General features: G+C 34.7%; 1 protein-coding gene across 4 annotated transcripts in view; it reads left to right on the top strand.

Annotated features, from left to right (window-relative positions):
• The first annotated feature begins 3,992 nt into the window (after positions 1-3,992).
• LRRCC1 (leucine rich repeat and coiled-coil centrosomal protein 1) overlaps positions 3,993-24,748 on the top strand; it is a 36,308-nt gene continuing 15,552 nt past the window's right edge. Inside the window, exons 1-9 of one of the 4 annotated variants that reach the window (XM_032869104.1) lie at positions 3,993-4,345; positions 6,905-7,110; positions 7,395-7,460; positions 10,261-10,428; positions 12,420-12,595; positions 12,686-12,892; positions 20,973-21,169; positions 21,420-21,567; positions 22,739-22,887. In XM_032869104.1, coding sequence (XP_032724995.1) covers positions 3,993-4,345; positions 6,905-7,110; positions 7,395-7,460; positions 10,261-10,428; positions 12,420-12,595; positions 12,686-12,892; positions 20,973-21,169; positions 21,420-21,567; positions 22,739-22,887 — 1,670 coding nt within the window. The remainder of the gene's footprint in view (positions 4,346-6,904; positions 7,111-7,394; positions 7,461-10,260; positions 10,429-12,419; positions 12,596-12,685; positions 12,893-20,972; positions 21,170-21,419; positions 21,568-22,738; positions 22,888-24,748) is intronic. The other 3 variants (XM_032869105.1, XM_032869106.1, XM_032869107.1) reach the window with 3 other exon arrangements.

The raw sequence follows: 24,748 nt of genomic DNA, 5'->3' as shown, positions 1-24,748 counted from the left end.
TATTTTAGGAATTTGTTGCAATTTATTTGTAATCTGGTGAATGTTTAATTTTACTACAATGAATTGTATTACTTCTCATGTTCACATTTACGTACATGCATAGACATGACTAAATAGAGATATAACAAAAGATTAATAGTAGTGTCTCTAAGATAACAAGTGGTTTTTACTAATTTTCATACTTCACAACATTTTCTATAGTTAGCCAATATTATTTTCATAAGAAAAATAATTTTCTAATACCAAAATTAATGTTTTATATAATACAGTAAATTTTTATGACAATAAGATTTTAAGAATATATTAAATTATACTTGATATAATTTAAGAATGTAGGATAGCATACAGAGTATATTAGAATATATTCCACCAAATTTAAAATTTTAAGGATTAGTTCCATGTGAAAGAAGTCCAGATATCCAGAAAGTTCAATTTTGTGAAAAGAAATAACTCTCCAAATATTCCAGAAAAGTAATACATCAACAAAACACAAATTACAAAAATATTGTACGTAATGGTTGGCATAGAGAAATGTACAAGCACAGCATGTGTTTGGAAGGGGTGGTATATACAACTAAATGACTGGAATCCATGAGTAATGCAATTTTTTCAAGGCCAGAGGTCACAAACCTGATTGATTTTACAGGCCCACACTACTCACTGGAAGTTCTACACTGAGATCTGAATGTATAAAGTCACTGTAAAATTTTAAAAGCTTTGGTTTTTATTTTTTTTAAAGCTTAACTATATTTTAGATTATTAAAAAGCTAAATGATAGCCTGCTGTACCTTGTCGGAGAAATTAATATAAAAGTGCTATGTAGATTCTAATAGAAAAAAACAAATACAAATTATAGAATGTAAGGGCACCTACATGGTGCAGTCAGTTAAGCATCCGACTCTCGGTTTTGGCTCGGGTTGTGAACTTGAGGTCATGAGATAGAGCCCGCATGGGGCTGAGTGCAGAGTTGGCTTAGGATTCTCTCTCCCTCTCTTCCTCTCCAACCCACCCCAACCTGCTCTCTTGCTCTATCTAAAATAAATAAATAAAATAAATCTTTAAAAAAAAGAAATTACAAAATATAATACCACCATTACATTTTGATCCTTCAAGAATTCAGTAAAACACTAAAGGATATTCCAAATCAAGATGAAGAAAAGGAAGGAGAAACAACCATGGTTACCTTAGACGCTATATCCAAATCAAGAAACAAAGCTTATAAAATCTAACTTACTAACTTCTCCTCTGGTATTCTCCTCTCATCATTCAGACCCCTAGAGACTTTGTCCAGTCCTCCATTTTCCTCATGTGGTTTAATGCAACAACCTCATTAATTTATATAGTCACCTCTAATCTCCCTCCAATTCAGCCTCTATTCAATCTCTAGAGATAATGTCAGAAAACACAAATCTAATCCTGTCACTTCCTCGCTTAAATACCCTGATTGGGTTCTTGCATCCCCTCCCAACCTCACTCACAACTGTTTATAACTACCACACTCTCACCCCATCCCAACCTTCCTTCAACAAATACCAACTTCTAAACTGGCCATTGCAGGTTCTCAAGATCTGAGCCAAGCATAACTTTCTAGCTTCATCTCTTGCTTTCCCATGTGCACACACACCCTCACCACACATCAGTCTATCTAAGCAACTTACCATTTCCAGAATAGACAGTATTCTCTCTGCCTCCCCCACAATGCTACCTTGCTGACCCTTCTGACTGCCTATCTCATCCCCGATCTCACACCTTAAGGCTGATTTCAAATATACTACCCATTTTGCACCCATAAATACTTTACAGATCGCATGAAAAGCAAGTCCAAGACAAACTGAAGTTTTGTTTAAAAATATAAAACTACTTGGGGTGCCTGGGTGGCTCAGTGGGTTAAAGCCTCTGCCTTCGGCTCAGGTCATGATCCCAGGGTCCTGGGATCGAGCCCCACATTGGGCTGTCTGCTCAGCAGGGAGGCTGCTTCCTCCTCTCCCTCTGCCTGCTTCTCTGCCCACTTGTGAACTCTGTCAGATAAATAAATAAAATCTTTTTAAAAAATAAAATAAAAATATAAAACTACAGAGTGTAGTAACTGAAAAGTGCTGTTTACATATTTTTAGAATATTAATGATAGGCTCTTTGAATTTGAGAACTAAAGTGTCCTATAGAAACTTATTTAACAAATTTTGTTTTGCAAAAAAGGAGTTTTGAAGCAAAACCACAGTTTCTAAGCATTTGTGATAAAAAAAAAAACAGACAAACAATAGTAATATTAGTTTATCTAACTATCATTTTAAAAATTCAATTCTTGGGGCACCTGGGTGGCTCAGTTGGTATAAACATCTACCATTGGCTCAGGTCACGGCCAGGGTCCTAGGATCAAGGCCCTCCTGAGCAGGGAGTCAGCTTCTTCCTCTCCCACTCCCCCTGCTTGCGCTAGCTCTCTCTTAAATAGATAAATAAAATCTTTAAAAATAAATAAAAAGTCAATTCTTAAGTGCTAAGGCAATTCAGATACAATCTACAATTTTTGAACTCCACTAACAATAATATTTTAATTAATTAATTATAATGCCCATGACTTTGGAGGAAAGATCCAATACACTTAATAACATTGCAACATAATTTGTTTCTTATATCAGTTATTTGTTTTAGGTTATAGTATAATACTTATCCTCATTGAAAATTTAGTTTAATGGATATTCAGTCATAGATTATTAGTCATACTATTATCAATCATTTTATCCTACATAACACATTTTCTCCAGAATTTTTTACTGGCTTAACACAAAACACTTTATTTAGCTCACATTTCTGTTATTTTGCACTTTGGGGTGGGTTCAGCTAAGCACTTCTGAGCTCGTGTATGTATCTGTGCATCCTTTGCTGGAGTGACTTGTTTTTGCTCTATGTAGTAGCTCTCCTCCAGCTGGCTAGCCTGGGCTTGTTCAGATGGCAGGTCAGCCAGTTTTCCAAGAGGGGGAGCAGAAGCATGCAAGGTGTCTTGAGGCCCACCACTAGAATTAAATGAATTCTATTGCCCAAAAAAAAGTCACAAGCAAGCCAGGAATCAAGAAGCCACTGAGAAGATTCTACTTCCACTTCTTATTGGAAGGAGCTGCGGACATTTGGCAAAGCACATGGTTATAGGAAACAGGGAATTGTGGCTATAAATTTTATGTGAAAGGTATAGCTAAATAATAGGAGACTAATGGCATTTAAAGTCTGGAAATATCTTCAATATTAGAGTAGAAAGTTACGCTTTTATTTGACTGCTAACAGATGCCACCAAAGATTTGAGTTCCAGATAGTGACAGGTTCAGAGTTGACACAGCTTTTTTTTCCATTTTTAAATTTTTTTTTAAAGTAAGCTCTTTGCCCAAGGTGGGGCTTGAACTCACAACCCTAAGATCAAGAGTCACATGCTGTACCCACTGAGGCAATCAGGTGCCCCTGATATTTTTTATAAAATATTCCCATGAGTTAGAGAGCAATCTAACCTTTTTTTTTTTTTTTCCCACCTTCTACCATTATTGTTTTCCTACCTGGAATGCCATTCACTTCCAGAATTCCCCTTGACCTAGCAAGGATCTGCTCAGTCACCAAAAACTTTTTAGAAAACTGTCCCGCTACGCACATCACTATACAGTTGGTTTAAATGCTCCTGTGCTATTTGTAGCACTCACCCCGTTGCACGGCAATTCTTTTTTTTCCTCCATTGAACTGTGAATGCTTCCAGAGAACGAGAATGGGCTTCAACTTAACTCCTGTCACAGGGAAGTGCCTGGCATCTGTAAGGCATCCCATAAATGCTTACTAAATCAACAGTAGGTGCAATGGCCGGTGGGGGGATAACTTATGGGTACGTACGGCTACAGTTCTGTAAAGACAAACTGCTGCTAACTCGCCTTCAGAAGTCAGTCGCATACAACGCAAAAATCATACAGGAGAGCGTCTCAGGAAAAACCCATTCTTTATCCACCAACCACACACACGGGATGATGTTTCCCTTTACGGAAAGTCCCAAGAATCGCGCCGTGGATACCGTAAAAGGGAGGGAAGCCCTTGGGGAAGAAAACCGGACTTCCGGCTTTACGGCACTTGTCAAGGCGGCAAAGTGCCCGGCTGTCAGTTGGTGGGGGGCAGGGGGCCGTCCCCCCCGCCCCCTCGGACTGGACTTCCGCTCACCCAGAAGGCGTGTTCCGGGCTCTCCCACCCAGCTCTGGACGCCGGTTAAGACCACGGTCCCCGTCGCCGGTGCCATGGAGGCGTCGGTGGAGGCGGAAGTCGAAAATGAAGACGGCGACAGCATCTGCGGGGATTTGTGCTTCATGGACAAAGGCCTGCGGAGGTAAAGGGTGCTCCGCAGCCGGGAGCGGCCCGCGCGTTCCGCAGGCGGCCGCGGTAGATAGCAAGGCGCCCCGGAGCGGAGGCGCCACGGCTTTACCCAGACGGATCACAGACGCTGTCTGGCTCCCTCCCCGCTGCCTTACTGCGCCGTAACTGCTCTTCTGAAGTGCCAGGTCCAACGAGTCCTTATTCCTTTCCTCCTTGGCCTTCTGAGTAGCCTGGACACTGCCCTAGGATCTCATTCTCTACCAGTCTTTGGCCGGCCTCCCTCTTTACTGGTTCTCCTTTCTTGACGGATTATTCTTCCTTTGCTTGCGCTGTAATGGTTGGTCGTCTCGGGTTCTGTCTTGTGTCTGCTACTCTTTCTCTTAACCTTGACAAAAAGTGGCGCTGTGGTAAATTCGGCAACCGTGGAGGGAAGGTTTACTGCTCTTAATTAGGTTTTCCTCAATTCCCTTTGCCTCCCTTCTAATTTCTCCTTTGCAAAGCACTATGATCCATATATACATAAACTTCTTGAGAGAACTAAACATCATATTTAGCTAATCATTTCCTTCTTACTTGCAGCCCAAATTTATGCATGACTTACTAGGGTCTTGATTCTTTACTGACTGGTCCCTGTCTACCTTTTCGGCATTAACCTCTTAACATTTCTCCATTTTTCTGATTAGCCATACTGATCTACAGGCAGTTCCTTGCTGTGCTCGAACAGCACTTGCTGTTCCTTCGTGGCATGCCCTGCTCTATGCGGAACCTTGCTGCTGAAAATTAAACCATCCTTTTCTGATGGTGATCTCAAATTTGCCAGAAGACCCCAGGGAGATGGTTTTACATTTGTGTTTAATAGGTGCCATTTACTGAACACCATCTATGTGTACCTATTATATATGTTATCGCTACCCCTCACAATAATTCTGCAAGGTAGTAATTTTACATGTGACAGATCTGAGACTCAGAGGATCTAAATACTGTTCCCAACTTCTTCCGGTTGGTAAGCAACTAAGTTCAAATTCAAATTGCTATTTCTATCTAATTTCACTTTCTGCTTTTTCTACTGTAGCGGATTATCTGCACAGTACTAATTTCCAGAAACTGAAATGTGTGAGAAAATAAATGACTGTCATTAAGAACATGTGTTACTAGCAAGCACAAGGATAGCTCAGTAAATGACAGGAGCTAGGGAATTGGAAAATATTTCAGCAGTCACATTTGGAGATTGGTAGTTTCAAATTTACCAATGCTTTATCTTTTTCTGCCACATGTTATTATGTGCTTCATTCTGAAGTTTAAGGGAGGAGCTGAATGACTTTTATGGCATATTTAAAGTGGTTTTGATTTTGAATTTGAGATTCTTGATGCTAATTTGAAAGCACACCAGAATTCCGTATTTTCCTTTTACTCCCTGACTACTAAACATCTCACTTCTCTGCTGCCAGAGTTGTTTCCTCCACAGTAGCCGCTACAGAACATTGAACAGATGCCCATGACATATGTGGCCCAGTTCAACTCACTGTCCCTCCGTCCAGCACTTCTTTTTTTTTTTCAAAGATTTTATTTAGTTATTTCACAGACAGAGATCACAAGTAGGCAGAGAAGCAGGCAGAGAGAGAGAGAGGAAGGGAAGCAGGCTCCCTGCTGAGCCGAGAGCCCTATGCGGGGCTCGATCCCAGGACCCTGAGACCATGACCTGAGCCCAAGGCAGAGGCCTAACCCACTGAGCCACCCAGGTGCCCCCCGTCCAGCACTTCTGAACTATATGCACTGTAGTTTTTATTCCTGGAGCTACCATCTTTAGGAGAGGTTCTGGTTATAAATGGCTGTACTTGAGAGAATGAAGAGATGAGTTCTATTTAGGGGAGGTGCATTCCAAATGTATAGAAGGCAGGATGGATTTTTTTTTTTTTTTTCACTAAAAAGAGTAATAACTAGTGGTTTCTTTTGAAATCCGACTACATTCTGAGTTAAATAGCTGTTGCAGACAGTAAAGAAAGTAAGATTACAAAGTACAGTGCCAGATCTGGACTTACACTGCCTCAAGTAATAACTGTAAGAACTTGGACAAGTTATTTAATTTCTGCAAACTTCAGTATCCTTATGATACCTATTGCTTAGAATTGTTGTGAAAATTAAATTAAATTAAATGAGGGAACAGAGGCTTAGAGAGGTTAACTCATTTGTTCAAGTAATTTAGCAAAAAAAAAAGTAGTAGAATGAAGATTTGAACTGGAGTATTATGATTCCAGCATCATTACAATTATATCTTTCATTATATGCTCATGACTTGGTTGCTTATAGAAGGTAGAAATGCCCAGGATCACTTGCCTCTCTTGAGTGGGTTTCTTCTTTATCTGTATGGTCCAGAATACTGATTAGTGGTAAGAAGCACTGTACCTTACAAGATGTTGAAAAAGGCTACCGCAAGTAGGAAGGATTTTATTATAAAATGAGTAGAGCACATGCATATCATGTACATGCTATTTGGTTGATTTTAATTATATTTGGTCATAATTTTCAAATCTGTTTTTTACTTGCTTTTGATAATATATATTTTCTCTTGTAGCATATCAGAATTATCTTTAGATTCATCCCTTCATGCCATCAATCTTCATTGTAATAACATCTCAAAAATCGAAGCCATTGATCATGTTTGGAATTTACAACACTTAGATCTGTCATCTAATCAAATAGATCGAATTGAAGGGCTAAACACACTGACAAAACTGTGCACTTTAAATTTGTCCTGCAATTTGATCACAAGAATAGAAGGTTTGTAAGTGATTTTCATGTGATATTTTGCATAAGGAAGATGATTTAAGTCCTCTTTCCTTCTTCCCAAAAGAATGGAATAAATACTATCATAAACTTTTGAAAACTGACCTTAAAATTTACTACATAAAAGTTTTCTTCCAGAAAAGTAAACAATTTTTTAAGTATTTTGCAAAATACCAGTAAAATTTATTTCACTGTCACCAGACTATAGATTTGCTTCAAAACTGTCTGAAATAGTATTGTAATACTATATAGCATTATTTTATCTTATTTTATTTTAGGACTTGAAGCACTAACTAATCTGACTAGACTGAATTTATCTTATAACCAAATAAATGATCTTAGTGGTAAGTAGATAATCTTGTGTTTTCTATAATGCTAAATATTTGCCACATGTGAGGAGTTAGGCTAAGCTCAGCATGCTGAAAACTGAATAATCCTGTTTTTGACCAAAAATGCCATCTAGAAAGTGTGCTTCAGTCTTTAGTCTTTTTTTGTTGGTCCCAAAGCTATGGCTAAATAAAAAATAGGAATACAAACTAGGTGAAACTAGGTGATCAGTAACAGAAAAAAACTTGGATAGGAGGGCCTTACTTCAGGAGAATAATATTTTAATCTTAAATAATTGATCAATATGCTATTATATTAAAAATTATATAAATTATTATATATATAATAATTACATAAATTATTGTATATTATATATATATTATTATATAAAGAATAGTTCCAGTAGAACTTTTTACAGTGATGAAAATATTAAATATCCTTTCCGACATGGTGACGAATAGCCACATGTGTCCTTGAGTGCTTGAAATGTGGCTTGTACAGTGCGGAACTGAATTTGTAATTTTAGTTTAAATTTACAAAGCCACATGTGACTAGTGCTACCATATGAGATCATATAGCATATTGGACCATACTACATTCCAAAGGCTATATTGTAAATTGAAGATCAAATAATTTTCTTTTTGACTTTTAGCAGGTCTAAGAAGGTTAAACAATTTTACCTATTTTTTAATTGATTAAAGTGATACACTGATAAAATGAACAAAGTTTCATGATTATTCTAAGAATTATCTCTTAGAACTGGCAGAATTTTTCTAATTATCATCATAATCCTGGCAATATTTGAAACCGTCTTATTCATGTGTTTATTTTTCTCCCATACTAGAAAAATACTAGCCTATTCCAGGTGTTTCATATACAAAAAATTAAGGCAGTCTACTCCCTGCTGCTAAACCGGAATAGCAAAAGTATATTAATTTTTTAAAACTTTTGCCCCCAAAGATGTGAAAGTAGTGGAGTTGAGTATTAACCCTAGCTCTGTCACTGCTGTGTGATGTTAAGCAAAGAATATTACTATTTGGATGCAGTTGCCTTATCTGAAACATGTGAGTCTTGGATAAGATTGTTCATTCATTTACTCAACAAATATTTATTGAAGATAACTGTATCAAATACTATTCTGTAGTGATAAAAAAACAACAAATAGATAAGGTTCTTGTCATAGGGCTTACCCTGTAGTGGGGAAGAAAAGCAAAAAATAAGATAATGTCAGCCCCTCAAAAATAAGCTAAAGATTTGAGCTAACCATTTCCCAGGAGGAAATCTAAATGGCAAATTAGCAAGCACGTGAAAAAAAAATGTTTAGCATCTTTAGTGATTAAGGCAACACAAATTACTACTTCATACCTACTAGAATAGATAGTTTTGAAATTTATAATTTATAATACAAAGTACTGGTGAGATTATAAAGCAACTAGAATTTGTACACATTGCGAGGAGAACTGAAAATGGAACAACTACTCTGGAAAAGAGTTTGAAGGTTTCTTACAATGTTAAACATACACTTACCATATAATCATGCAGTCCCTCTCCTAGGTATTTAAGAGAAATGAAAACATGTCTGTTCAAAGACCTGTACATGAAAGTTTGTATCATTATATCGCTTTTTATATAATCATGTTTATATGACTCTTTATAATTTTCTGAAACTGTAAACCATCCATATGTCTGTCACCTAGTAAACAAATTATGATTCATCCACCTGATAGACTACTGCTTGGCAATACAAAGGAATGAACAGTCGATATATGCAGCAATGTGAATAGATCTAAAAAGAATTAGGCTAAGGGCAGGGAGTGAGACACAGAAGGATGCACTATATGGTTTCATTTATATGACATTCTGACCAAGACAGGTTATGGGAGCAGAAATCAGATCACTAGTTTCCAGGGGTTGAAGATGGGACACATTGACTAGAGTGATGGAATGTTCTGTATCTCAGTTATAGTAGTAGTTACACAACTGTATATGCTTGCTTATGTACATTGAGCTGTACACCTGAAAAGGTTCATTTAGTGACTTCATATCAGATTATAATAAATATGAAGAAAATACAATAGGCAACCATGTAAGTCTTAATAGATAATTCTTAGAATGATAATAATTCAATAAATAAAGGTAGTGTATATGAGAAGTGCATGCAGAGACACTAAGGCATCTTTAACCTTGTCATGATAAAGGAAGAGAAAGACGGGTAATATGGCTAGAGCATGGCAAATGAGGGATTAATGTGCTAATAAAAGAGATGAGAGGTAGGCAAAGGCCAGATCATAGCTTCATACTCTGGGTAAAAATGTTTGCCTATTATTCTAGGTGCAATAGGAAGCCATAAGAGGGCTTTAAACAAGTGACATACTGTTTTTAAAGGATCACTTTGGTTGCTGAGTGAGTGAAGAATGGATTTTAGGAGAATCGGAGTGGAAGTCAGATGACCAGTTAGGAAGCTATTTCAGTGGTCTAGGTGAGAGATAATGGAGACTTGGACTAGGGTGAGAATAATGTAGAGGAGCACATGTACTTCTCATAGAAGTACATGCGTTGACCTTGGGAGGTCCATACATTCTGTTTGAAGAGAACCAGGAACCAGGAACCTCTGGGCTAGGGTCTCGAGATGCTAAACCTCTTTCTTCAAAATATCAAATGTCTTTACTCATACTGTTTATTAGGATAGCTATTTGCAGAGACTTCTTATTAATGCTTCTTTGCCTCAAAATCTAATCTGTATAGAATTATTTTTAATTAGCTATTGGAAAAATGACTTTGGTGGCATCAAAAGAGTTTTTTTTTCCCTTACTGCAGGTTTGATTCCCCTTCATGGAATTAAACATAAACTTAGATACATTGACCTACATAGTAATTGTATAGATAGTATCCATCACTTACTTCAGTGTGTGGTAGGATTGAACTTCTTGACTAATCTTATTTTGGAAAAAAATGGAGACGATAACCCTGTCTGTCATGTACCAGGTATGAGCAATTAATACTTTTTGTAACAATAATACTTTTTGTAACAGTTAATATTCAGAGCTCCTTTGTTTCCTGTAATTTGTATTTGTGACCCTTTTATTTGTCTTAAGCTTTGCAACTTTTTATAATATATTTGGAAAAACATAATTACAAATAAGTAATTTTATCAAGACAAATTCAGTGAAGAGAATGTTTATCTGATAAATCAATTTAGACAGTTTTATATTTGATAAGTGAATGCCTCAAAATTAGATTGTTATGATCTATTCTTAAACAGTATAATACTATGCAGCCATAGTATTATACTAAAAAAAAGAATGTGGAATCTTTAGCTATTGATAGGCAGTTATCTCCAAGATACACTGTTGATAGAAAAAAGCAAGCTCATTTGAAAGCATTCCATGTAATTGTTTATCATTTGTATGCAAAGGGTAACATATGTGTGTATATTTGCTGATTATATATATAAAATATCTAGAAGGCTATACCAAAAATTGTTAACAATGGCTAACTCCAGTATTAAGTAGGTAGGAATCAGGAAATATAGAAAGGGTGGAAAAGGTAGCTGGGAATCAGGAAATATTAAGAAAATTTTTTCCTGTGTACCTTTTTTATTTTGTTCGTGAATGTGTTAACTTAATAATATGATATATAGAAGATTCTGCCAAAAAGCCATTGGATCTAATTCAGAATCACTGAAGTTGGTAAATACAAAGCAGACCAGACTACTATTTCTTATTATCACTTATTTCAGATGGCTTAACCAAGCAATACGATACAAATGTAAAATACGAATATATACTCTAAAGATCAGCTGAGTAGAAGTTGGTGACAGAGTTGGCTCCAATCTGTCATTAATATGCAACTGTATGAAGGCTTTTCCCAGAATAGAAGCCCATTTTGATAATTTTATTTCACAGAAGAACATAATAGATGTGGGATGAACTATTTTCCTAAGGCCATATAATAGAGAGTCTACCTAAGTATCAAGACAGACCTCAGTTTTCTGGGGAAACCCTATTTTTTGGGGTGGGGGAGGAGACTTATTTCTAAAACAACTTTATTTTTGTTTTCTGTACTCACCCAAGTTGGATTTTTTCCCCTAACAATTTGTCTTAAGACTCTCTGGTTCCTACAGTTTGAACCTTTGTTTTTCACTTTATTTGACAAGGTATTTCAATACGGTTGCCCTCCCTCTAGAATTGAAAGGATACTTACTACTACTAAAATAGCTTTTTTCCCCCCTCAAAATTTCTAATAGGGATTTTCCAGATTCTTTCTTTCTTTTGGAGTTCTTCCAACCACTTCATTGGCCTTTTTAGAAATACTTGGTTTTAACATTATATTTCAGCAAAGTTAAAGTGTTTCTTTTAGCCTAAACACCAAATGTAAATTTGTCAGATTTCTCATATTTCATTGTACGTAGAAAATATTCTTGAATAGTTTATAGATTGTTTATCTTAATCTTAATTATATCTAATTTAAGGGAGAAAGATGGGGACATTTAATTGTAAAATAAAATAAAATAATACTTATAATACTAAAATAAAATAATATTTAAGGCCTCATTAGTAAAATTCTGAATTTCTGGTGGTTACCCACATTATCCTGATTTATATTTATACTAATCATATTACAAATAAAAGACATGTTTGGCTTTCTGTTCAGAATAAATTTACCAGTATCATGCATTTATAACTTTAAAGCAATTTTACAAAAGATAAATCCAGCAATAATGATTCTTAACTTTCTGATCATCACCAGGAGGATTATGTGGGAGGGGTGTTGGAGAGTGTTTTGTTTGTTTTACAGTTAAAATGATTACATACTAGAGAAGAACTAAGTAGCTTTTCTTACAAGTATATTAGCTGTATTCCAAGACTAATTTTATCATTCAAGTGATATAGCTGGTAGGTGATAAATTTAGTGTATTTAAGAAATAATTAACTTTTTAATGCCTAACTTTTCATTTTGAATGATTTGTTTCCAAGGGTACAGAGCAATTATGCTCCAGACGTTGCCACAGCTTAGAATCCTAGACTGCAAGAACATATTTGGTGAGCCAGTAAATTCGTCAGAAATAAATTCATCATGCCTACAGTGCTTAGAAGGTCTTTTGGATAACTTAGTTTCTTCTGATTCTCCTCTAAATATAAGTGAAGATGAGGTATGGTATTGTTTTTTTCTAATAGAAAAGATACCTTCCAATTTTAATTCATGTAAATTTAAAAGATTTTGGTTTGTTTCTGTATCATAGATAATTGGTAGTATGCCAGTGGTAACACCACCCATTGATGAGATAGTTCCCTTGGATCAGTTTGCATCACCAACAGATACTGGTTTGACATCAGTTATATCTATATGTCCATCTTCTGAGCCGGAGAAAGTTAACCATGAAAACAATTTTCATAACGACATGAAACTTCAGAAATTAGATGATCAAATTTTACAGCTTCTCACCGAAGTAACTATTTTTCCTATATTTCTAAGCAGTGTTTGTTGGGGAAAAAAAAGTAGTTAAGAAAAATTTAAAATAAAAATAACATATAAGCTAACCAACCCAAAACAATTTATAGTTAACATTCTGTTGTGTATGTATGTTTTTTTTTCCTTTACAGAAATAAGATTCTGTTTTGTAATAGTAGTAGAAAAAGATGACATACTTTTTTCACTTTTTCCTTATTGTCCTTCAAGTGTTTATTATTAATTCCGTTATTCTGCTATACCTCACATTTTTTTCTGTCCAACCAACCTTTTGACCTTGAGCAAACTCAGAACTCTTCTGACTCAATGTTTGTAAACATAGAGGATACGTGAGTTACCTTGGGCCTCTACTATCTACAGTTGTTTAAAGGTCAAAACCACTTCTAGAATTTAGAGCTGAATGACAGGTTAACTTACATAGTTCCTGCTTCAGTTTCTGCTTACAGCAGACCCTCACCAAATTAATCTCTACTTTCCTAAGATATTCTTTACCCCTGCTACTGGTACACTGGCTTTTAGAATCTTTGAATTATGAGAATGGACAATGCCTAGATTTTATTGCTGTTTGGGTCTCCAGTCTGTGCTGTAGCTTTCTTGAATGTGATATACAATAACAGTTGTTTTCTTAAGCACCACACTTCTCAGAATGCAGTGGATTATTATTTAGCCCCTATCTAGATAAAGAATAGAGAAGTTGTGGTACAGGCCAAAGAAGCTATTAGTCAATGTCAGTTTAACCTAGTTATTTGTAATTAAATTTTAATATTCAAAATATTTTTCTCCAAACGAGGGGGGGTGTGGAGTAGAAAATGCTAATGGTAGAATTATGGTTCGAAAGGTTTTAATAATTCTGAACTATTATCATAGTTATAACACTAACATAACAATGCTAGATAAACAAAAAGTCTACCTTAGGGCCGTAAATGAATAGGGCTATAAGGATTTTGTGTGTGCCAAAAAACCCTAGACACCACTTGAGCCACAGAAGTAGGTAGGAATAGACCTGGGATAAGAATGCCAGCTTATATATTCTTTGACATCCTTGATAACGTGTCACTGAGCTCTTAGCTCTTAGACTTACCATTTCCTCAGATTTCATCGTCCCTCTTTTCTAAAGGCTGACTCTTCTGCCAGTGTCAGAACTTAGATTTAATTTTAGTAACCTGAATTTGAAGTGAGTTTTTGCAACTTCTTTAATGCCATCCTCATTTCATTCTTACAACAACCCAATCAAGTAGCTAGGGATCAATATATCATTCTTACTTTATAGAAAAGAAACTCAGGAGTTTATGTAAGTGTCCTTTAGTAGTAAGAGTTGAAGCTTCAGACCCAAATCTCTGATATCCAGCCCGGTATTCTTTCCACCAATATGCTTCTTACTCGGTTATAGTGATAATTCTTCCTACTTTGTAACCAAAAATGGGAGTCCAGCTATCTGGGGGAAAAAACATGATTCATTGCTCTGCATATTAAAAAAATTAGGTGAATGCTAACTTGTGTGAGAGGTAAACAAACAATTTTAATTTCCATTGATGTATATACTCAGTGTAATTTCAAAAGTAGTAATTTATAAGTCAGGTCATAAAATTACTGAAAATGTGCTATATTACCGTGATGTTTTTTCTTAACTATGAGACTTAAAAATTATTTCACTGATTTTGAGGTTCTCTGTGAAGACTTCTGTCTTTTAGTTTTTCCCTATCATCTTACTACAAAATTTTCAAACTTAGAACAAATTTGTAAGAATTTCATAGTGAATACCAGTATACCCAGAAACTAGATTCCACTGTCAGCATTTTACTTTGCTTATGTCATCATATATCTATCCATTTATTCGTTGTTAAAACTATCTTATGACACATTTCAAAGCAAATTACGTGCATTGGTATATTTCCCTCAAAATACTTAAGCATGTATATTATTAACTGTAGAGTTCAGTATGTTTTTAACCATATCTTTTAATGTAAAATACAGGTACGTGGGAGGCTGGGTGGCTCTGTCATTAATCATCTGCCTTCCACTCAGGTCCTGATTCCAGGGTCCTGGGATCAAGCCCAGCATCGGGCTCCCTGCTTGGGGAGCCTGCTTCTCCCTCTCCCTCTGCCTGCTGTTCCCCCTGCTTTGTTCTCCCTCCCCCTTTCTCTCTCTCTCTCTCTCTCTCTCTGTCAAATAAATAAATAAAATCTTAAAAAAAAAAAATACAGATACATGTTTTCCCTGAATTGACAATATACAAGTATATACCTGTTACCAACTTCTATGAAGATAAACATAACCATCATCAACATTACCCATTCCCAGTCAGTCTTCCCCCCGCAAGGCAATCACTTTCCTCCCTTTTTCACCATAGATTATTGAATGCTTCTTCCAGAACCTAATATAAAAGCAGTTGTACAATACTCCTTTGTGTTAGGCCTCTTTAATTCAGTATAACTTTGAAATCATTCCATGTTGTATATCTGTTCTTTAGATCTTTTTTATCACTCTCAGTAGTAGTTTCAGTATATGTTTTACATATCTTTTATTAAATTTATTCATAGTTATTTTCTTTTATAACATTGTAAATTGAACCATTTCTGTGGTTTCATGTTCCATGATTGCTGCTTGTTTGTGAAATACTGTTTATTTATTTATTGATATATATCTGTATCCATATCTTGGATCCTGTGACCTTGCTAAATTTATTTAATAGTGTTAGTACTTGTTTTATATTTTCCTGGTGATTTCCTACATAAACAGTCATATGGAAACAGTTTTCCTTCTTCTCTGACCTTTATGCTGGCCCTTTATGCTTTGTTGCGATAGCTAGGGTTTGCAGCGCAGTCCTGAAGATGAATGGTGAGAGTGGGCACGAGGATCTTATTCCTGATCCTCAGAGAGCCTTCTATATTTCCCAATTAAGTATGATGTGAGTCTTATGTTTTTCATAGATGTCCTTTATCAAGTTAAGGAGTTTACTTCTCTTCCCAATTAGCTGAGTTTTCAGATGTTGTTGAATTTTTTTTGCTAAATGCTTTTTTCTGCATCTGTTGAGATGATCATATATTTTTTTAATTTTTGACTCACATGATAATATGAATTACATTGATTAATTTCCAGCTATTAAACATTACATTTTGGGGATAAACCTCATTTAATCATGATAAATTATCTCATATATTCTTGGATTCAGTTTGCTAATATTTTATAAAGGTTTACAATTTCCTCATGAGGTATATTTGTTTTTACTTTTATAGTGGCATCTTTGGTATCGATATTAGATTAATGCTGCCTACCTAAATGAGTTGAAAACTGCCCCCCTCCTCTAAAATTTTCTAAAAAATTTTTATAAGATTGGAATTATTCTTTCTTAAGTGTTTAATAAAGTTCACCAGTAAAATTATCTGGGCCTGGAAGGTTTGTGATAATGAATTCACTCTCTTTAATGATTATAAGGCAACTCATTTTCTATCTCATCATGTGTTGCTTTAGATAAGTTATGTTTTATAATTTGTCCATTTCATCTAATTTGTCAGCATAAAATTACTACTAATATTCTCTTACTGTCTTTTTAACATCTATAGGATATGTAATGATAGCCTTTCCTTTATTACAGATAATGATTTGTATCCTCTCTTTTATTTTATAATTTTTTTAATTAACTAATTAATTAATTAATTATTTTGTCTTGGTCAGTTTAGCCAAGGCTGGGGTACCTGGGTGGCTCAGTTGGTTAAGCATCTATCTTTGGCTCAGGTCATGCTCCCAGGGTCCTGGGATCGAGTCCTGTGTCACCTGCTTCTCCCTCTCCCTCTGCCCTTCCCCTTTCACCCCCACCTCCTGCTTGTGTTTCCTTGCTCCCTCTCTTACTCTGTCTCTCAAAGAAATAAAATCTTTTTAAAAATTTAGCCAAGATTTTGTTTCTCTTACAAAGATAGTTTCGTAAATTTTATTTGCTTTCTGTGTTCTGTATTATTGATTTCTACATTTTATTATTTCTTCTACTTACTTCGAATTTACCCTTCATTTTTAAGCTTAATATAAGTGCTTAGATGATTAATTTTAGAACTATCTTCTAATTTAAATTAATTAACCATCTAAAACAGTGAATATTTTTAAGCACTGCCTTAGCTACATTTCACAAATTTTTATACATTTGTTTTCATCATTGTTTACCTAGAAATATTTTCTAATTTCTCTTGTGATTTATTTCTTCATCCAAGGATTATTTAGAACTGTCTCATCTAATTCTCAAGTATTGTGGTTTCTAGATATGTTCTGTTAGTAACTTCCGATTTATTTTCATTTTGTCAGAGAACATTTTGAAATTTACTGAGACTTATTTTATAGCCCAGCATGTAGTCTGTCTTGGTGATTGTTCTTTGTGCACTTGGACAGAATGTTTATTGTACACTTGTTAAGTCAGGATTGCTGGTAGTTTTTTCAGATAGCTCATGTCATTACTGATATTTTTATCTAGTTCTATCAGTTACTGTTACTGATTTTTAAAAAATTTACTTGTCTGATTCTATCATTTGTATGGAAGATGTTAAAATCTCCATCAAAGAGTGTTTCTCCCTTTAATTTTCTTAACATTCACTTATTATATTTTGAACCTCTGTTATTAAGCACATACATGTTTAAGGCTGTGCTGTCTTCCTAATGAAGTATTCCTCTTTGTCTTGGGAGTATTCTTTGTCTTGAAGTCTGTTTTATCTGGTACTATATAACCATTTCAGCCTTCTTATGCTTATAATGTATGTGATAAATCTTTTTCCATAAGTCAGGTTTGTGTTTTCTTTTTAAATATCAGCATTATTGAGTTAGAATTCGCTTACCATGAAATTCAATGGTTTGTACCCATTACCAGTCACTACCATTTTCTTCCAGCCCTAGGCAGCTACTAGTGGATTTTATTTTTATATGGATTTGCCTGTTCTGGAAATTGCATGTAAATGGAATCAGCTATATGTGGTCCTTTGTGATTATATTCTTTCATTTAGCATGAAGTTTTCAGGTTTTGTCCACTTTATAGCATATATCAGTACTTCATTTTTTTAAAAATGTAAGTTAATTTATTGTATGGATATACCACATTTTATCCATTCTTCATTTGATATGTTAATTTGGGTAATTTCCACTTTTTGACTATTATGAATAACACTACTGTGAATATTCAGGTATATGCTTTTGTGTGAACATAGGTTTTCATTTCTCTTTGCTATATATAGTAGTGGAATTGTTAGGTTAGATAGTAACTGTGTTTAACCTTTTGAGGAATGACGAGACTATTTCCAAAGCAACTGCACCATTTTACATTCCTTCTATCATTGTATGAGGGTTCCACTTTCTCTCCATCCTCACCAACTTGTTATTATCTGTGGTTTTGATTGTAGCCATCCTACTGGGTATGAAGTGGTAGCCCGTTGTGGCATCCATTTTCTTTTTAATTGCTTTATCTATATATTGAAGTAAGTTTTATATATTGGTGTGTCCTGTTTTTAATTCAGCCTGGCCATCACTCCTTTTGAAGAGTCCATAGTCCATTGACATTTACTATAATTGTTGATGAAGTTGGACTTAGGTATACCATTTCACTGTTTGCTTTCTGTTCACTTTTTTATTCATTTTTCTACTTTTTCTATCTTGTATATTTGTTATAATCCAGTCTTAATTTGTATTTGGTTCTTTAGTCATACTTTTTATTTCTGTGTGTGATAGCTCTAAAAATAGACTTTTCAATACTATATTCATATAAAATGTAGAATTCTTATATCTATTACACTTTGTTATAGTTGCCAAATGTATCTCATTTGGCATTATAAACTCCAGAGACAGTGTTTTAATTTTTGCTTTAAAGGAATTAAGAGTAAAAAATAATTAAAAATTATTTGTATTTACATGTATATAAATCATATATGAAGGGCTCCTGGGTGGCTCAGTCATTTAAGCATCTGCCTTTGGCTCAGTTTACAATCACAGGGTCCTGGGATTGAGTCCCACATCCAGCTCCCTGCAAAGTAGGGAGCCTGCTTTTCCCTCTCCCTCTGCCTGCTGCTCCCCTTGCTTGTGCTCTCTCTCTCTGTCAAATAAATAAGTAAAATCTTTAAAAACAAATAAAAATAAATCATATACGATACTTTCTTTCTGGAAATTTAATATCCTTGTGTTATTATTTTCCTTCAGCCAGGACTTTCAGCCTGTACTTACTGTAGCAAATCCTATAGTGGCCATCTGAGAACAACAAATTCTCTTCATTTTGCTTTTTTGAAGGATACTTTTTGCTGAATATAGGATTCTATTTTGACAGCTTTTTTTTTTCTCTCTTAACTGTCTCCTGGCCTCCATAGTTTTGAACGCAAAGTCAGCATTAATTAGAATCCTTGATTTCCTGTATATAATGTCTCATTTTTCTTTGGCTGCTTTCAAGAATTTACCTTTACTTTTGATTTTCAGCAATTTGGCAACATTGTGCTTAAGGATACTTTTTCTTCATATTTATCCTACTTAAGGTTTCTCTGAGTGTTTTAAGTCTGTAAATTGGTCTTTACCTAATTTAGGAAATTTTTGACATCATTTCAAATATTTTTCTGTCCCATATTCCCTTTTCTCAGATTCTGCTTAGACCTTTTGATACTCTTCTATGGTTCCCTGAGACTCTGTACATCTTACCAACTTTTTTCCCTCTGTGTTCATTTTAAATAACTTTAATAATTAAATAACTTCAATAAACTGATCTTCAAGTACACTTACTCTTTCATCACCCATTCTCTTCTTAAGACCAGCCAATTTTTACTTCGGGTGTTGTATTTTTCAGTTGTACAATTTCAATTTTTTATAATTTCTTTTTCTCTACTGAATTTTTCTTTTCATTAAAGACAAGCATATTTTATATCATTGAATATGGTTATAATCATTATTTTAAAGTTCTTATGATTTTTAATTGAAGTTTAGTTGATAAACAGTATTACATAGTTTCAGGTATATAACATAGTGATTTGGCAAACTGTATATTATGTTCACCACAATTGTAGCTACCATCTGTCACCATAAAATGCTATTACAATACCATTGACTATATTCCCTATTCTCACTTATTCACTCCAGAACTGGAAACCTCTACCTTCCAATCTCTCTGACTCATTTCGCCCACCCCTTCATCCCTTCCCCTCTGGCAACAACCAGTTTGTTCTCTGTATTCATGGGTCTGTTTTTGGATTTTTTGTATGTTTGTTCATTTGTTTTGCTTTTAGATTCCACTTACACATGAAATCATACAGTGTTTGTTTTTCTCTGACTTATTTCACTTAGCAGAATACCCTAGGTCCATCCATGTTGTCACAGATGGCAATATAATTCTTTATTATAGCTAAGTAATATACCATTGTTCTTCTCTGCTTATTTGAACATTTGAGTCCTCTCAGGTTAGATCTCCATTGATTGTGTTTCCTTTGAGAATAGAATATCCTGGACATTGTGAATGTTATGCTGCGGAGACTTTGGACGCTATTATAGCTAGCTCTCTGAAGAATGTTGATACTTTTGTCATAGCAAACATTTAACTTGCTTTCACTTAAACTGTAAATTTGTCTCTTGGGCAGCAATTTTTTTTTTTTTTAATCCTGTACTGGGCTTCTTACGGTCTGTACTATACAGTGATTGTTCAGGCCCAAAAGTCTGGTTTTTCAACCCGAGTTTTAAGACTCCTTGTGTACTGCTGATTGTGGTAAGCTCTCAAAAAAGTGTAAAAACAGAAGCATCCTGTTCTGATCATTTTTTCCAAGTGTCAGCTCCTCTCAAGAATAAGCCTGCTTTTGTTTGCTGTCCAGGGCCTCCAAATAGTTTTTGTTTCTAGTTTTGTTTATATTTTTCCTAGAGTTTATCATTGCTATCTTGAGAGTCAACCTCATAGGAGCTTTCTTGTGCATACCAGAAGCTAAATTCCCTGTCTTTAATTCTGAACGTACCTAGTTTACGAACCTTTAATCTTATAAAAAGTCATAATGTCCTGGAAATTTCACATTTAAATCTTTTATACTCTACTGAACTTTTAACAAACTTTGTTGGTTTTTTTATTCTAGACTTCTGATTCTTTAGTAGATAATGTTCCTGAGAAAGATCTCAGACCAATAAGAGATACAGATATGACTTCTGAAAGTGACTATGGCAACAGAAAAGAATGTAATAGAAGAATTCCTCGAAGATCAAAAATCCCATATCATTCCAAAACTATTCAGACTATTAAGCACCACAGTAAAAACAACAACCCTTTTATGAGGTAATTGTTTTAGTCTTAGAAATTCAAATGAGGCACACAGACAGAAGTTAATACTGTTGGCTTATTCCTTTAAGCTTTTTCAGAGTGATATTACTTTTCTAATGTTAGAGATTTGATTGGTTTGGTATATTTATATAAATTTATACAAAAGGATCTCTTACACTGATAGACTGTCATTACCTAAGTTGTGCAAACTAGTATAAATACTGTACATTTCTTTGGGTTATTACCTATGTTTTATTCTTTGCAGCTGTAATCGTAAAATGAAACCACCTTTCTTTAAAGATTTATATATAAGATCATCTTTAGCAAATTGTAATATGTTAGAAGAAGCAGAAGAACGGAAGACTGAAATCATTAAAGTAGAGAACAGTAGCTCAGAAGATACCACTTACCGGGTATGATATGAGAGATTAAGTGGGCATCTGGGTGGCTCAATCAGTTAAGTGTCTGACTCTTGATCTCAGCTCAGGTCTTGATTTCTCTACTTAAAAAAAGAGAGAGATTAAGAAAAAATGAATGTGAATAGTCTTAGTTTTAAATATGAAATTAGTCCCAGTAAAATAATGCATGTTTTTATGAGCAAAAAATATTGAATATAATTTTACTGGGGAGATGGATTGGGTCATTTTTCCCTTCCTGACTTCTAGATTTTGTGTATTTTTGTAATTTGTAAAGGAATGGAAATTAGACATTTATCTAAGGTCAGATTTTAGTGAAGTCATTTGTGATAGGTTTGTGGAGGCAAAAAACAGATCAAAATTTTCAAGTTCTTATTTCTTAAAACAGTGGTTCCAAACTTTGGGGTCTTGGACCCTCAGCTCCATAGCTAAGGAGACTTACAGGTCTTCTCAGAGAAACTTTATGCACATTGAAAAAATGTGTTTAATTTGAAGGTTTTCATGACTCCGCTGAAGTCTGGTTTTGAAATCATGGATCCCAGATTAAGAGGCCCTAAAGAAGGGTACCTGGCTGGCTCAGTTGGAAGAGCATGAGACCCTTGATCTCAGGATTGAGTTCAGGCCCCCACGTTTGGCGGAGAGCTTACTTTAAAAAGAGAAACAAAACCAAGAAAAAAAAACAGGCCTTCAGGAATTTAAATATTCCTCAGTATTTGCCTTAATAATTCTCATGTTGTTAAGAATTTTTAGTACACACTGATTTATATTTTTCTAATATTAACTTGCTCTTGTTTTACTTATGAAGTGCTAGTTACACTTTCGATTATAATGTGCACTGTTCTTCCAGTAGTATAATTGCTTTTTTAACAATTTCAAACCTTCCATGCCATTGCTTTCCTCCCTCTGTTCTCAAGTAAAGTGCCTTTAATGCTTGAAAATAATAATTATCATTAGGACAAAAGTAATAGCAGCTAGCATTTATTGAGTGACTATTATGTACCACACACTGTTCTGCACAGTTCTGTATACCTTACTTCCACTAATTTAATTCTAACCACAGCCCTTTGAATTAGATAACTATTATTCCTATATTATGAATGAGAAAACTGAGGCAGTGAGAGGTTAGGTAACTTTTGCAGGTTCATATAACACTATTGTTTTCTTTCAGACACTTATTGAACAACTAGAGCAAGAGAGAGAGAAGAGATGGAAAGCTGAACAAGCTGAAAAGAAACTTATGGATTATATTGCTGAACTACACAAACATGCAAATGAAAAAAAAGATATTCATAGCCTGGCTGTACTCACCACAGATAGGTAAGGGGAAAATCTGTAAACTGAAAGATCTCTCCTAGTGCAAAGAATACTAAACCTGGAACTGGAATATTTTAGTTTACAGTAGGTGTAGTAAGATTAAAAACAATGTATGTGGTTTTAGCTTGTTTTGAACTAATTTTAAAGATTTAATGCTTTTTTGTTATGTAAATGGAGGATTCAGGGTACACTTACTTATGCCTTCAAGCTGGGAAGTGTTAGATTGATAAATAAGTATAATAAGTGAAGAAGAGCAAAAGACTAAAACAGGGATTGGCATTTTTTTTTTTTCCTGTAAGGTGTTGGTTTTTATAAAGAGTAGGGATTGGGAAACTTTCAGCTTCGTGAGTCATATTTGGTCTCTCTTGCATATTGTTTTCTACAGTGGGCTCTGATACCAGATAACCCTGGTGTCTCTGCTTTTCTATCTTCTCCATTCCATTGCCCATTTTATCTGTTTTTTTTCTGTATATATTCTCTAATACAGTTTTGTCTTATTCCGTTCTCTGAAAATACCAGTTTTCTGAAATTACAGTAACTTTTATCTTCTGTTTCCTGTAGATAATTATTTCTAAGGTTATACTTTTCCTCAAAGGGTTACAAGACTTCTCCATAGAGTTCTTGTTGATTTTTATCTCATATTCTTCTTGAATGAGCACTGTGTTTCTAGATTTAGTATTTGCCAACAAGTACAGTTTGGGAAGTTGCTTTCTGTTCCATTTCCTGTCTGTTTATACAGTGGATAAATTCCTTTCTACAATCTTAATAGATTAGTAAGTTCATGTACACAGCCCCTAACCCAGTTCTCAGGTTCTTTTAGGCATTTAACTAGTAAAATTTTATGATACTCATGTGGTATTTTCTATCCCCAGCAGCTATTTTTCTTGTACTTTGTACCTTTGGATTATAAGGAAAATTATAATACCCATCATGAGTTCTATGAGAACCTCTCAATTATGCAAGCTGTGATGCATTATACTGTCACTGGCCCTTCTACACCACCCACCAACTTCCTGCCTTATTTGTTTTAGGAATTGCTATCTTTGATACAAGAAGATACTAAACAGGGGTAATGGAACAAGATGGATAAATTGACAATCTCTGACTACCTCAGAAAAACAGCACTCTAGTTGCCATTAGGTACCTAAGTAGCTAATAGAGTGGGATAGTAGATTTATAGAGCTTCTGTGACCTTGAATCATAAAAGAGAGAGAATTTATCTTCCTTTCCCCCCCCCAGAAAGATATGGTTTTATGAGGCTAAGCCCGAGTGTTCTAGTTGTTTTTCTTTTAATTTAGTTTTGTTTGCCTTATAATTGAAATTTTTTCCAGACTTTGACATGTTTTTTCTTGTTTTTAATTTTATGTGTATGAATTTTTGCTTTATTCTGTATTGTAGGTATCTTTTAGTGGTATATTTGAGGAAGCAGTGTCTGGGGCTGCTAGCCAGATTCCATTTGAATCGAAATTTGGGCACACTTCATCTTTATCCTTCCTTGACCTTTCCATTGTTGTCCATGTTTACCATGTTACATATAGATTATTTTCTTGAAAATCCAGCATCAATCTTTTCTGATTCTGCTTTTATTTATACCTCAGTTGCTTCTTTGGCATTAGATCCTCACACATTTTTGTATTTTCTTACATAACTTGGTAGGAATTCTGCATTCCTTATCCCTATTACAGAGCCTGTCATCTAGGTGCCATGCTGTGAGTATACATTATTTCAAAAACCGAATCTTCTTATTGTGCTTTTTAATACCTAATCTCTAAGCTCCCAAATCTTTATCATCCAAACCTCCTTGATGAACAAATCTTTTTTTTTTTTTTTTTTTTTTTTTAAGATTTTATTTATTTGCTTCTCA

This window comes from Lontra canadensis, unplaced genomic scaffold (genome assembly GCF_010015895.1).
Source record: "Lontra canadensis isolate GAN:19392208 unplaced genomic scaffold, GSC_riverotter_1.0 scaffold37, whole genome shotgun sequence".
Classification (NCBI taxonomy): Eukaryota; Metazoa; Chordata; class Mammalia; order Carnivora; family Mustelidae; genus Lontra; species Lontra canadensis.
This window is presented reverse-complemented; position numbering and strand designations above follow the sequence as displayed.